Below are 15111 nucleotides of genomic sequence, written 5' to 3'. Positions count from 1 at the left end.
TCTTGAAATACTCTACTGAGTTTAATCTACAAGTTGGATTACTTAGCTTTTTGTCCCTAAGCATTTAGATGCATTGAAGTAGTACTAACAAGCATGGGCAGCCTGTGTCAGTGCACAGACTTGAGAGGACGTAGGTAGCTACTTCTTACGGTTCAGCACTCACTGCATCATTCCTGACTACCCAAAACTCCCTTCCTGATCACACTTATCACTTCATTTCTCTTCATAACATCAATCCATGCTGTCTCCTGTGTCAACCTTAGCCCTGCCTTCTAAATCAAATCAACCCCTTTCCCCAAAATATTCAGTTAGACCCCATTCCCTGCAGTCTCTGACCCAGCTGTTGAAATACTGTAGTCTAGCCTCAAAGCATTGTCCTTTCATATGAGCTCTTGGTTAGATTTTTTTTTCTTTTCTTTTGTCAACTTTGAACAAGTGTTACCTGGGAAGAGTGAACTTCAGTTGAAAAGGGACCTCCATCAATTAGCTCATAGGCAGAATTGATTTGGTTAATCAGTGATGTGGGTGGGATGTGCCAGGCCATGCCAGGGATAAGCACAGCAGTTCTTGGACTGTGTGCATCCAGATCCCTTTCACAGGAGTCACCTGAGACTATCCGAAAACACAGATATTGTTTTAAGATTCTTAACAGTAGCAAAATTATAGTTTTATAGCTGGGGGTCACAGCATTGGGAAGATTAAGAACCGTTGCCTGGGCAGAAGGACCTGATCTATACAGAGAATCAGGCTGAGCAAGCCAAGAAAGTGTTCCGCTGTGCTCTGTCTTAGTTCCTGCCTTTAATTCCTGCCCTTACTTCCCCACAAGAGTAACTAAAAGCTGTAAGCTGAAATAAACCTATTTTTGCCAAATTACTTTTGGCTGTGGCATTTTATCACAACAGTGGAAAACCAAGCTAGAACAAAAAAAAAAAAAAAAAAAAAAAAAATGTGTTTCTTTTCCAGCTCTCTTAGGAAGCTGTGCTCTGATTACCAGGATCAAACTGTATAAATAAATATGTATTTCTATTGCTCCTGATGCTATGATTCTTTGAAATGTATTAGGAATTACAAAAATACCACAATTAACCAGCTTCCAGGATTACAGACTTAACCACAAAGCCTAACAACACATATTGGTAATTTTTCAATAGCACATCAGATTAGTACAAGCCAGCTCTTTATGAAGATAAATGCAAAGGCCAAACAACAGAACTGTACTCACTCTAAAAGATAAATAGTATGCTGTCGGGGGAGAACAATGCATCTCTGAGAACTATTTAATCTATGAATTATCTAGTGATGTGTGATTATTAAAATAAATATAAGTTATCTGACAAATGGTGACTACACATTTCTTCCAAACTTCAATACTTTCTAGTCACATGTGATAAGACTAACATGCACTGGGATGGTTCTAGGTAAAACAGGATACATGACCTAACTATCTAAAGTACAAAATATTTGGTGCTTTCAAATCTTGGATACCCAACACCACAAAGACAATATGAACACTCCAATGCTGAACATTTTAATGAGCAATTCTGGAAAGCAACATAAACTGAAGTTAAGAGAAACCTATCAAATCATCTTGGGTCAGAAATCATGGATTTTCATGAGCCAGTGTACCCAGAATCACCCAGAACCACCCAGAGTTTGCACCACCTTCAACAGAAGGAGCTGCTATTGAGAATCTTTTAGAGAAGGTGAACTGAGCATAGAAACAGAAACAAGAGCAATCAAATTTAAAGTTAGCAACTAATGTGCAAAGTCACATTATGTTCCCTCCAATTTTCAACATATTTCAAGTCCTGATGCTAAGTGATCCAAGTGTCCATTAGAGCTGAAGCTGTAGGTTCATGTTTATAATCTAGACACTTGGGTGGCTATGGCAGGCTGAATGCTCCCATAATCAAGGCTATCTGACTTACACAGCAAGTGCAAGACCAGCCTACGCTATAGAATAAGACCATAGTTTTTAAAACTTATAAACAAACAAACCATAACAACAACAAAAATAGTGAAAATGCAACTATTTAGTTTAAAAATAAAGTATATGTTACCCTCAAAAAAGACATTTCTGTTTTTATCAGATTTTACACATATAAAATTATTTATCCAAATATTTGGAAAATACAGATATTTTAACATACTGTCAAAATCATTAAGTTTCTGAAATGCATTAAAACAAACAATTCACTGTGTGTGTCAGCTCAAAGGAGACATACAGTGATTTGAGCTGCCAGCTGCTTAGGCCTCCAAGTGTAGCAAGTCTGACATGAACCAACACAGTCTAGGCCTTGACCCTGGGTCTGGTCCTCAACTAATTATATCATGTCCTGGTGAACCACACCTAAGAATTAAGTTACAAAACTACATTTTATGGGTTTTCTTAATTCACTGGACAGTGCTGACAAAAATCTCACTCCATGCTTCTCATAATCCATTCACACAGCATCATCCCTCCTACAAAATTCTTCACCAGCAGGAATAGCTACGCTCTAAGTCACTCACCCTGGTCCTAACAAAACTGTGATCTTTAACAATGTAAGCAACAGAATTTTAAAAGTCTCTCTAATGACAGAGTAGTTGTACAGAGACATTTTATTCATGGAAAGATAGGTTTGAATAGCTTCAACCTCAGTGTGTACCTAACTCTAGGCCTAGAGGAGCTTCATTAAAGGTTCCATATCAAAGGTGTCTTGAGACACAGTTCCAAGCAGCAGAATCCCCAATGTGCCTAGATAGAATGCATACATTCATATATACACTGTATTTATTCTGAGAATTAAGTAATATAAAAAGCAGCAAACAACAGACTTCTATATAGTAACTGTAGCCTAAAGATACTATGCCACCCAGAGTAAGAATTCACACCCTCACTCTGAGCTTTCATCTCTAGTACAAGTTGGAAATTTAGTCCCTTTAATACCACCTCATAACAATGCGACAAAGCAAAGGAAAAGCCAACACTTCCAATGGATCTCCTAAAACACTTGTTCTTGCTCCGTGTTAGACTCTACACACTATTATTCCATCACTCTCTGGCTGATGGCTATCATGAGATGCTACAATTATATTCTGCAGTACTTGTCACACTTGTACATGCATGCTGCTGTGATCATCTTGCTCACGTCCAACTCTTCCTCTTGACGCTAAACTCCATGTGGTAGCTTAAGTTGCCTATTTGCCTTCATTGTTTTAAATCATATTCAATATACAATAGCTGAGGTTAAAAGAGGACCAGCAGTCTAGAATAACCTGGACCCCCGAGATCTCTGAGATCTCTGGATCACCAACCAGGCAGCATACACCAGCTGATATGAGGTCCCCCAACACATATACAGCAGAGGACAGCCTGGTCTGGGTTCAGTGAGAGATGATGCACCTAACCCTCAAGAGACTCAAGGCCCTGAGGCGTTTAGAGGTGGGACAGTGGGGACATGCTCCTGGAGACAGGGGTTCAGGAGGAGGTATGGGATGTGAACTGGGAGGGGAATAAAATCTGGAGTTTAAAAAAAGAAAGAAAGAAAAAAAAAGTAGCAATAAAAAAAAAAAAAAAAAAAAAAAAAAAAAAAAAAACCTGTGTGATTCAAAACTCCCATTTTCCTATCATTGATGCTTCAATCCATTTCATTATAGGATTTGCCTCAACCATGTAAGATCCATTTAGAAACCTGCTTTAAATGTGGAAATAAAACAAGACCATTGATCAGGGCACAATAGACTTGACCCTGATGGGGGAAGGGGACTCAGGTGAGCCTGTCCTGAGGGTATGAGTATGGGAGAGCTGGCCCCACAACTTGTCTGCTGTGAGGCAGCATGAGTGAAGAAAAGGTGCCATCCCCGACACTCCTGCTACCTACAACAAGAAGGAAAGCTGACCCTGGGGTCGGTCATGAAGGCAGGAGAGCTGCCCCTGCCCCTGCCCCTGGACTGCTGCATCATCGGGAGAAAAGGCTCCACACCTCAACTGGGCAGCACAATAAAGGTGTCCCTGGACATGGAGGTTGCAGGTGGGCATGGGTGCAGGAGGGCTGACCCTGCCTCTTATCTGCTGTGTATTGGCAAAGATACACAAGAGATGGCCTCCTCCTCTACCCGTCTGCATCACCACCTATGGTAAGTTAGAGAAATGAACCCGGATCATGAGAGTTGTAGAACCGGCCACATCCCTCACCAGCTGCAACACTTGGTAGCATGAACTCTGTACCTCACCTGGGCAGCAGGGCAGAGCTGGACTTGGTTGTGGGTGACGCAGCCCACGGGCATAGAAATGGAAGAGTTGGCGGCAGGCTGACCAGCTCAGATACTTATCAAGACAAGATCCAGGGCTTTGAGTTGGCCCATCCCTACATCTATCCCATTTCAAAACTGTCAGAGTTCCTGAAAGAGCTAGTCCTACAGATCAAAAACAGCAGGATCTCCATGACACAGGCCAATATAGGATGTCTGAGAGGAGTCCCAGTGAGGTCAATATAGGATGTCTGAGAGGAGTCCCAGTGAGGTCAATATAGGATGTCTGAGAGGAGTCCCAGTGAGGTCAATATAGGATGTCTGAGAGGAGTCCCAGTGAGGTCAATATAGGATGTCTGAGAGGAGTCACAACGAGGCTGCAGTAATGATAGAGTATCAGAAGCCAGAGGCCTCATATCAGACCAAGGAGTCATTGCAGTAAACACTGCCAGCAAAGAAGGGTGGCCAGAAGAATGTATTGTGACACACTGTAGCTCACACTACAAGGTACTTTTTTCCTTTTCCCTGTTGAGAGGGAGGTTGTAAGGGTAGAAGGCAGGTACCAGGGAAAGGGAAAATGAGTGAAACTGTAGCATATGATGTGAAAATCACAAAGAACCAATAAGTTAAACAACAACAACAAGACAATTATTTCTGCAATACTAACTAAGCCCTCCCTACGTCCTCAACACTAAGGTGGTAATATGGAAACATCTGAAAATGAACGTATTAATTTTGCTTTCCTGACCATTTGTATTTAAGAATGACCAATAATCTTCATCACTTCAGCTGGAATTACTATGAAAGCATCTCAATATTGGTTTTGATCCTCTTTCTCACCACATTGTTAGGATTCATTTTATTTAAAAGACACATATATTCCCACCAGGGAACAGAGCCCTGAGATGCCTACAGCCAGACTTGATGACCAACCATCAGAAACATCTAGTAACCTAACTCCATCACAACAGTGTCCTTAAAGCTATGTAGAATGCTGGAATGGAATAACACTATGGACCAGAACTTTCCTGAACTACTTAATTAAATAAAGTAGCTTGATACAAGTGGGAAAAAGAGGGGGACATCAAGAATTGCAAAGACAGCCAGGATTTAAAGGCCATACAGCAAGGGGAAGGGGATCTGGACAAAGGACCCAGATAAAGTGCAGCTATTAAGTGGCCAAAGAAACAATAATAATAAACACAAACAAAGCAAAACATAAAAGAAAGCCTTAACAGCACGTTTAGCTGTAGACTTCCTGAGGATTAGCGGTAACAGACTTGGAGTCAGAATGCAGAAAGAGGCATGTCTAGAGAACCTGCTTTCCCCCTCCCTTAAGCAAGCAGAGTAACCTAGGAGGAGAAAGCTACTAAAAGACAAAGACTATCCAGAAACCCGTGACAGTAAGAAAAGATTAGTTAGAATTTCAAGCTGAGTTAAGAAGATGTCTAAATGGATATCCCCAAGATTTCAATGAAGACCATGGAGTTTGACTCCACAGAGTGTAACTCTTTAAAAACAATGCAAAAAAGAAATGGATGAATTTTGCCCTCTCCCAAAAAGGGGGTTGTAATTGAGATGAAAACTGGTCTTGTAGATAGAAAAAAATTGAGAGTTGAAAATCCACCAAACGGGGGCAGGGGGATGCCAGTGAATACACTTGGCTCTGGGGGAGGATGTACTACCCTGAGTCTCTAACCTGTTTAATTGCACTTCCCAACCTGGGACAAAAGACTGGCACAGTGCTGCAGGCTACGTAAGCAAATACTGAAGATCAGACTCCAGGAAGCACTGACCAAGGAACATTGAGCTGCCTCCAAATTGAGCTACTTTCCAGCTTCTTTTGAAAACTATGAATAATATCAGTGAATAAAAACCATGTTTTAAGGAAGAAAAAAATGAAGAGAAAGAACAGGAGAAAAGGAAAGGGGGGGCAAGAGGGAGCAAGACTGAGCTCAACACAACAAGGAAGTGTAACAGAACCGAATATAAAGTCTTGCACTTTGCTTTTTATAAATCATTAAGTCAAACTGAGAAAACAAAGGCTCTAAAGGAAATGAGATCACCTAGAGCTGCACATAAGAAAGAAGAAAGATTTCCAGGAGTATGTGATCACTGGGGCCATAAAGGTAGGAAACAGAAATCAGTAAAATTGTAACTTTACTTACTTCATAAATTAGTCTCTAGGTGGGGTTAGTTTAGGGTTAGGCTTACCCTATGGATACTCATGGAAATAAACAGAGTTGCATCCTTGTGTAGCTTTTATACTAATTTCATGAAACATGGGTTTTTGAAAGATTCCAAATGGGTAAGTTCAGTTAAAAAGCAGTGTGTGAAACTGAGGATGCAAGTTAAGAAACCCTAGAGGAATGTGTATGGATGTGCTAGATAACAGGCACACAGAGGACTGAGAACATTCTGTGAGTACTTATCCTTAACTGTGGATAACAGAAACAATAAATACCCTATCCAAGAAAGAGGGAGAGAAAACTTAGAGATAAGCATTGCTTGGATGCTTGAAATTAAATAGACTTACCTATCAAGTAAATCTGACTAGAAAGATACACGAAAAGAATCAGGATGTATTCTAGTTCACATGATTGACATTGTATAGAACTAAAGACTAATCATTCGAGAATAACTCTGGTTAAACTGTTTCCTCAAGTAGTTTTGAGGGTTAGCAGTGAGTGAGTGGTTTGAAATAATAACACTAAAACATTATTGCCAAGTCTTTAGAACCAAGGATATAGAACAAGAAAACAAAAGGGAAAGAGGAGGGAGAGAGGAAAGAAAAAGAAATAACAAATAATGAAAGAAGAAAGGAAGGAAGGAAGGAAGGAAGGAAGGAAGGAAGGAAGGAAGGAAGGAAAAAAGGAAAGAAAAGAAATAATCAAATCCCTGTTAAACAACGCTTAATTAAAAGAAAGATAAGGAAAACTGCATCAATGGTAAGAGACATTTAGCAAGGAAAGACAGTGAATACTACAGAGCACTACAGAGGTCAGGACACTTGTCCACACACCTGTCAGCCTCCGTGCGTACAGTCCAGTGTGATGTCAGAATGAGTGGCTGCAGACATGGCACTCAGCTAACTACCCTCATTGAGTACTAACAGTGCTCAAATATAATGTGTGGTAGTTTGGAAAAACAAAGATGTGAAAACAAAAGGTAAAGTAATATCACTAGTATACAGAAATATAAATGACTCAAAATGACTCTAAAATGGACCAAAAACTGACACTAAGCTTTTCCTAGCCATTGCTGAGGGAGTTTAACCAATTAATTAATAATTTTTATTAGAAGGTCAGACTCCAGAGAACATAGCTTGTAATATATGGAAATAAAAATCATCATTCATTGTTTTTTTCAGAAACCCTGCATCATGAAACGGAAGGCACCCAACATAACTTCTTGCTTCTCATAGGGCAGCTGCACATAAGATCCCTTAATGCAAATCAGTGACTCCACAGTAATGGTTCTCAGTTCTAAAATCCAATTTGGAGACCATAATTCTATTATATGCACTTCAACAGTATAACTATTCTGAAACACTAGTACTTGCAATCATGCTTTTGTTAACAGTCGGGTGTGAAGTTGTAATTTTTGGCAAGAGACCAATGTATAAGTGTCAAGACTTGTAAATACAGATCCACATGCCATTGCTGTTAGCCAGAGAGACAATGAAGTTAAGAAGCAGTTACAAAAAATAAAGGTATAAATAAAATACATGTTTGAAATAATGAAGTATACCACAAGGCTTATGCTCCACTCAGATCCTGTGCTGAAAACCAAAAACAATGAGCTGTGGATAAAAGGGAAAACTGTTCTAAGTAGGAGTCTGTAAGGAACACAGTGAGAAGCTGGACACATGGGCAAAGCACCAGAATCTGCCTTCTAATAGCAGTAAGTGTATTGCATTGTGATTGCAGCTGAAAACAAATTTATATGAAAATCATTTGGGACATACTCTCTATGTCTGTACTGGATGGTTTTGTGTCCACTTGACAATTGCTGGAGTTATCACAGTTATCAGTTGAGGAAATGCCTCCATGAGATCCAGCCATAAAGCATTTTCTCAACTAGTGATCAAGGGGGGAGGGTCCAGCACATTGTGGGTGGAGCCATCCCTGGGCTGGTAGACCTGGGTTCTATAAGAAAGCAAGCTGAAGAAGCCAGGGGAAACAAGCCAGTAAGTGACATCCCTCCATGGCCTCTGCATCAGCTCCTGCTTCCTGACCTGCTTGAGTTCCAGTCCTGACTTCCTTTGGTGATGAACAGCCATGTGGAAGTGTAAGTTGAATAAACCCTTTCCTCCCCAACTTGATTCTTGGTCATGATGTTTATGTAGGAATAGAAACCCTGACTAAGACAATCTGTGTGTGTGTGTGTGTGTGTGTGTGTGTGTGTGTGTGTGTGTGTGTGTGTGTGTGAGAGAGAGAGAGCTCTCAGGTTATGGTGTAAGTTTATTAAGTATTTTTATTTCATAATTATATTTATGTATAGAGAACTTAGCAGTATACATTTAACCAATTTTAGTGGTAAGTCCTTTGTGCTTTTTTGTGCTTTGCCTTTTCTAGCTTCGCAAAGACAGACACAGATCTGGGATACAGGACATTGCCTCCCCAGAAGGCAGATCTCATTGAATTTGTCTTTAAAATTGGTCCTACGAGTTCACCTTCTTGGAAAGAACACACTTATCTCCCAGTTTAATTTGACAAAGGATGTAAACTCTCTTTTAGGCTGAACAACCAGCTGGATGATGAAATTCTCAGGCCTTTTCTCAGAAGATTCCCCACCTTTTGAACTCCTGTTTCTTCACAGTACCCTGGCCAGGGCCCAACCTTCTACACTTGACCTTTCCTTTGGGTACCTCCCTTAGCTGGAGAAGAACAGAAAATGTGTTTTCTATCTATGATGAACTCCTTTTACTCAAAATGCTAGTTGATGTTTGGCTTCTTTAAATTAGTGGTCAAAGGGCCAACTCTAAAAACACCTAGGAAGAAATGCATATAAAAATAATGAAGTTTCTTAAATACATTCAGAAAAACTTGCTGGTGAAAATTTACACATTCCAAGTGGTAACTGAGTCAGCCTTCAATTTACCTAGTAATAAAGAACCCTAAACTGAATAATAAACAAACACCAAAGTAGAAGTGGTAGCAGTTACAAACAGACCTAAGCTGCCTATCTGCACTGATGATGCTACAAGCTTGTAATATACCTAATGACAATGTCATCTTTAAAATGCCCACACTAAAAGCTGAATTTAGCAACTGAAAATCAGGGAGGATACCAGACGTCTTTTTTCCCAGTGGGGTATGGATAAGGTTTTAACAAGTTACATTTCCATCTACTGAATCTCTTTCAAATTTTTCTCTCCTGCTTCTCTCCCTCCCTCCCTCTCCTCCTCTCCTCCTCCCTCTCCCTTCCTCTCTCTTTCTGGTGTTGTGAAACAAGGTCTTTCTCCATGGCTCTGGCTGCCCAGGAATTACAGCAATCCACCTGCTTCCAGCTTCCAGGTGCTTCAGTTAAAGGTGTGTACTATCAGAGCCAGACTTCTAAGTTTTTGACTTCTAAGTCTCTTTATTCATTATTTTATTATTTTCTTTAGAGAAACAAGATGATTTTTTCAAACCTTATTTCTGAAATCTTACTGCTGAAAAGTACATATGCATTTAAAATACATGTGTATATTCAAGTTTAAGAAATCGAAACTGAATAACAGACAAATATAGCTATATACACAACTACAAACATACTAAAAGCACTGAAATTTCCCATTCTGATTCATATTCATTAGTATTACACTTTAGCACAGATATAAATAGGCATACATATATATATATATATGGCATGGACACGTGTACATGTGTGTACACACATGCATGTGGAATCCATATATTTATGCTGTATTTTTTTCTTCAATAGTGGTTAACCTGACGTATTGAAGGAGAAGTGCCCCTTTGTAGTCAAAGGTCAGCCATTAGGCTGATCTAGTTGCTCAACTTCCTCCATGAGGACTAACAAACCCACTCAGCACTTCCAGAATTTTCATGCTTACACAGGAAACACTACCCACTGAGCACAAACCCAACCCTGAGCATTCCTGTTAAAAATGAAACATGTACCATCACAATACCATTTTGTGCCTAATAAAAAGTCCTATCAAGATAAATCTTCTTTTAAAAAAAAGATCATTCTTCTTGTGTGCATAAAATTCCATACTTTAAAATCACATATAGCTTCCCAGGCTAATATTTCACAATGTTTCTGTCTGTAACTGAGAACAAGCAACAACCAGGATCAAATACTCAACATTAAAAGAAAGTGTCGTATCATCTATATCAACTAAAAGCAGCTATAAAACTAAACTGCAGCGACTAGAAATACATTAAGCTACACTGTGTGAAACAAAGGCATTTCTAAGATACAATTTTAAACAGACGTACTTATCCCAACCAACGGCTCTTATCTCAGTAAGAAGGTCTTTGCAGGAACTGCAAGAAGGTGGTTGTACACACAACTCTTGTTTATTCTTTAAAGCAACTTCCTGTTGAAAAAAATATTTTAATTGGCTATGGAATTAAGAAGAGCATTATTAACTAATTACAAAAAAAGTTCATAATACTCTCATCACCAGTCAGAAATGCTCAGTATTTTTTATAGTGATGTATTGCTGTATTGTTCAAAGATGTTGGGTGACACCAGACACATAGCCAGAATCTCCACAGAATAATCTAGGGAAACTGAACAACAGGTCCCAGAAAGAGTTATACACGTTTTAGACAGGTCTTGCAAAGCTTAAATACTACCTTTAACATTTTCTACTTAAGACAACTTAGACTTGTTAATTTGGTTTTAGAACGGATGGAAATAATACACCTTAGAAAGATTTTCACAGTCAACATTCTCAATAATTAAAATTCCACATGCCCTGGTCATCACTAAGAAGTAACACAGAGAGTTAGAAAGCTTCCTGAACACGTTCCAGAAGTAGTGACTTCATGTGAGCCCCACTCTCAGGGCTGTCACTGTCAGTGAGAATACAGCCTCAGAAACAAACCAACCATCTACACAACTCTAGGAGCATGATTCTAAAGAGTACTGAAATCAACAACTTTGTCTACAGCTCATGAAAAAGGTAGGCTACAGGATCTCATTTATATTGAGAAACACAGCCCAAATATACAATACAGTACTGTAAACGAAGGTTAGGTAAGAGTGTGTTACTATAGCTTAAATTAATTAATGTTTCTTGAAAATTAATTGAACAACAGAGCCAAACTTACAATTTAACAGTTACTTCTAATAGTAAGAGTTTAGTGGAATACCGTCTTGTTCTGGTTCCCATGTTCTTATATTTGTATATTAAACAATAACCAGGACAATATTTCCATATTTTTCTCCAATATCAAGGGGATACAAGACAACTGTTTCTTTACCTTACTCTTTTAAAGTTCCTATACTGTGTTCTTAGATGTAGTTAGTAAGTTTGATAATCTTTATTAGGGTTTATAAATTTATAAATCAAAATGTAAACTTAGAAGCTGATCCTAACTACTTCTGATTCCAAGAATTTATCAATGATGTACCTCAAAGAGTTGCTATGAGAATAAAAGAACAGATTCAAAAGAAAGATGTAGCAACTAAGTTTCCAGTATAGCACCTTACATTATAAAAGGACTCAAGAGGAACTAAAATATAAGAAGTATCAAAATATCAAAATGTGTTCACTTGTCAGCAGCAATACTGGTGTGATTTTGACAGAAATAAAGATAAGAGAAGTTTCACAAGTTTAACACAACTATTATGGTTTGGATCTGAAGCCTCCCTCAAAAGCTCATGTGCTTAAGGCTTGGTCCCCAGTGAAAATACTATGAGCTCTGGAATGGGTCATTTCCCTAATGAGTTCAGAGCTCTATGGGCCACTGGGAAGCAAGGCCTGGTTAAAAAAAAATTTTTTTACAAAAAAGTAGGTCACAAGGTGAACTTGGAGGGCCTCTCTAATTAGTGTCCTTGTGTCAGCTTCTCTGCGTCCAATCCACCACAAACAACATAAGCCATTTTTCTCCTCCAAAACATAATCTTCTACCACACTAAGCAGGGACCAGATCCTATGGGGCCATGTAACTGTGAGCTGAAACTCTGAATGTAAATGCAAACCAAGGCTTCTCTCACTTAGGTTTTCTCAGGTGTCTTATCACTGAGACAAAAACGTAGTCAACACAATAACCAAAATAAATAATTGGTAAATAAGTAGGCAAATGTAGTCAGAAATCAGCATTTTAAAGAGACAGAAGCATGAATGCAAAGGAAAATCAATAATGAGAGTGGAGATACTGTCATTCATAAACTCATGATCATTTTCTGTAGCTCTGCTGCTAAGATTGAAAAGCAGAAACAGCAAGGAGTACCGCAGTTTGTACACAGTATCCGACATCACTTCCCATGATTATGATGATTATTATTACTACAAATAAGTCCTACGTATTTACTAGAGTGGCTGATTACAGTTCTAGAATAGAATGAATAAGTATGTCTAGAGCAACTGGCATCACCAAGCAGGAAGATTAGGTTACATTAAAAGACCACAGGAGGCAACATGAAGCATTTTAAACTGACCAATAATAGGACACTTTCAACATCAGAAAGAAAATGACTGTAATGGCTTAAAGCTGATCAAACCTATAAAACTCATAAGTTAATAATGATTCTTAAAACCATATTAGTTCCCTGTGGTAGTGGCTAGCACTAACTCATTATAATAAAAATTGTTTTTTAAAGAAATAAAAAGCACTTACCGTGTTGTTCTACCGTAAGCTATGCCTCACAGTAACTAAATAATGGTGAGGGTTCTTTATTCAGGGATTGTTGGTTAACAAATCTAAATAATACTTTTGTTTTCTTTTCCTTGCCATTTGTGATACTGTCCTCTGACAGCACATTACATGAGCTGTGAGGTTTTGTCCCTATACCACAAAATCTAAAATATAATGAATGAAAATAAAATCCTTTAAAAATGCCCATGGACACAGAAGGAGCAGCAGTGGTGACAAAACACCTGGGCGGCAAGCTGACAGGAAATTGTTACACATGCATCTAAATCTATTGACCAACCTTCACTACCTGAGAAATAAGCAGACACTTTACAACCCCTACAGTAATACAGTAAGAAGCACAAAGCACCCAGCTCTCATAACAAAAGAGAGATGCTGAGTTCTGACTGACAGATTACAAAAAACCTCATTATCCTTTACCTAAATTGCTTTGGAAATGCTTAGGATTTTTTCAGCTTTCAGATTAGTTACATGTGCATAGTAAGATGTCTTTCAGGCGGGACCAAAGCTGAAGTGTAATATTCATATTTTATTCCTTATGCATATAACTTGAATGAAATTTTAAACTATCATTAGCAATTCTCCGTATGACACAAAGTTTCACTCTATGACATCTGCCATTTGTGTGTTCAAAATGTTTGGGATGTGAAACATTTTTGTTTGGAGGTGATGAATGCTCAACCCTTAGGAGAGGGTGTTGAAAGATTTTATGAATGGCTAACATACTCACTTTGCAATGAGAGAAAGCTCACAGGGCACATGAATTGTTATGTCTAACAAGTAAGGGAGATTAAAAAAAGGAAGATCAAGAGGAAAAAGAGAGACAGCAGCGATTAAAGCTCACATCAGCATCCAAGTCATCTAAGTTCAAGATAGGACTCCTCAGTCCAATGAGAGTAAAGCATCTCTAGGGATATCTCTAAGTTCACAGACACTTTAATTATATATTCAAAGTCACTATGACTGCCTTTATCATTCCCATCGTGGTGTACACATGTGTTCATGGTATGTGTTGGAAGCACATGTGCTACAGCACACATGTGAGCTTCAAAGAACAACTTCATGGGGTGGCTCCTCCCCTCACCACTGCAGGAGTGCTGGAGCTGAAGATAGTCACCAGGCCGCATGCCTCATGCCAGTACCTAACCACCACCTTGCCAGTCCCAATCTTAAATAGTTGAAACAGGCAAAAAGCACTTGACTGAAGATATATAAACTGATATATTTATAAAGGAGTTGATACAATCTCCAGGAGTTTCTGTAGTTCAACTACTACAATATCCTCCCAAAATGTTAGGGAAGGAAGATAATTGTCAAAGGCTGAGGTTAGGTCATAGAATCAGGGTATTCACTGCAATTATATCGCTTTATGCTGCAAAAGCTCTTCAGGACTCTGTATCTGTACGAAGAGTTGCTTTTATTAAATGCTAGTTAATTAAATATGCTCATTTCTTGCAAGCAAGAAATCTGACTTCAATCTCCGTCACCCATATAAAAGGCCATACTTGAAAGCATATCCCATAACCCAGGTCTGGGGAGATAAAGGCAGGAAGATCTGTAGGATTCAATTGTTGGCCAAATTATCTGAATCAACAATCTTCATACGGGTGAGACACAGCATGTCAACGATAAGGTGTGACACAACTGAGAAAACTGACAATTAATTATGTCCACGTACACACAGACTTGTGTGCTCTCATACATGTGTACACATGAAAACATCAACACAGAGATAAATACCATTAAAAAGATTCAGAAACAATAAAGATTTGTTATCTAACAATAAAGATTTGTTAAATATAATAAGTATTAGAAAAAATTCTTACCAAGAGCATCTTCAACTCCATCATGAAGCTCAATAGATCAGGTGAGTGCTTCATTCTCTAAATTAAAACATTTTCAGATAATAACTCATGAAATGGATGTTCCACTCATCGAAACTGAAACGAATGTGGACATCTAAATCTGAAAGTTGTTAATTAGTGAAACATTAGTCATCATGTCTATTCTTGCTGTCTTCAGTGTGAAAGAGTAACTAAAA

At 38.7% G+C, this 15111-nt stretch overlaps 1 protein-coding gene across 2 annotated transcripts in view; it reads right to left on the bottom strand.

Annotated features, from left to right (window-relative positions):
- FANCL (FA complementation group L) overlaps nucleotides 1-15111 on the bottom strand; it is a gene marked incomplete at its 5' end in the record, with an annotated part of 67053 nt that overhangs the window by 38092 nt on the left and 13850 nt on the right. For both annotated transcript variants that reach the window (XM_080938306.1, XM_080938307.1), the window contains 2 exons: nucleotides 10683-10783; nucleotides 14897-14953. In XM_080938306.1, the coding sequence (XP_080794432.1) occupies nucleotides 10683-10783; nucleotides 14897-14953 (158 nt within the window). The remainder of the gene's footprint in view (nucleotides 1-10682; nucleotides 10784-14896; nucleotides 14954-15111) is intronic.

Source organism: Micromys minutus, assembly GCF_963924665.1.
Source record: "Micromys minutus genome assembly, chromosome: 1".
In the NCBI taxonomy this organism is placed as follows: domain Eukaryota; kingdom Metazoa; phylum Chordata; class Mammalia; order Rodentia; family Muridae; genus Micromys; species Micromys minutus.
The sequence above is the reverse complement of the archived record's forward strand: the minus strand, read 5'-3'. Positions and strand labels throughout refer to the sequence as shown.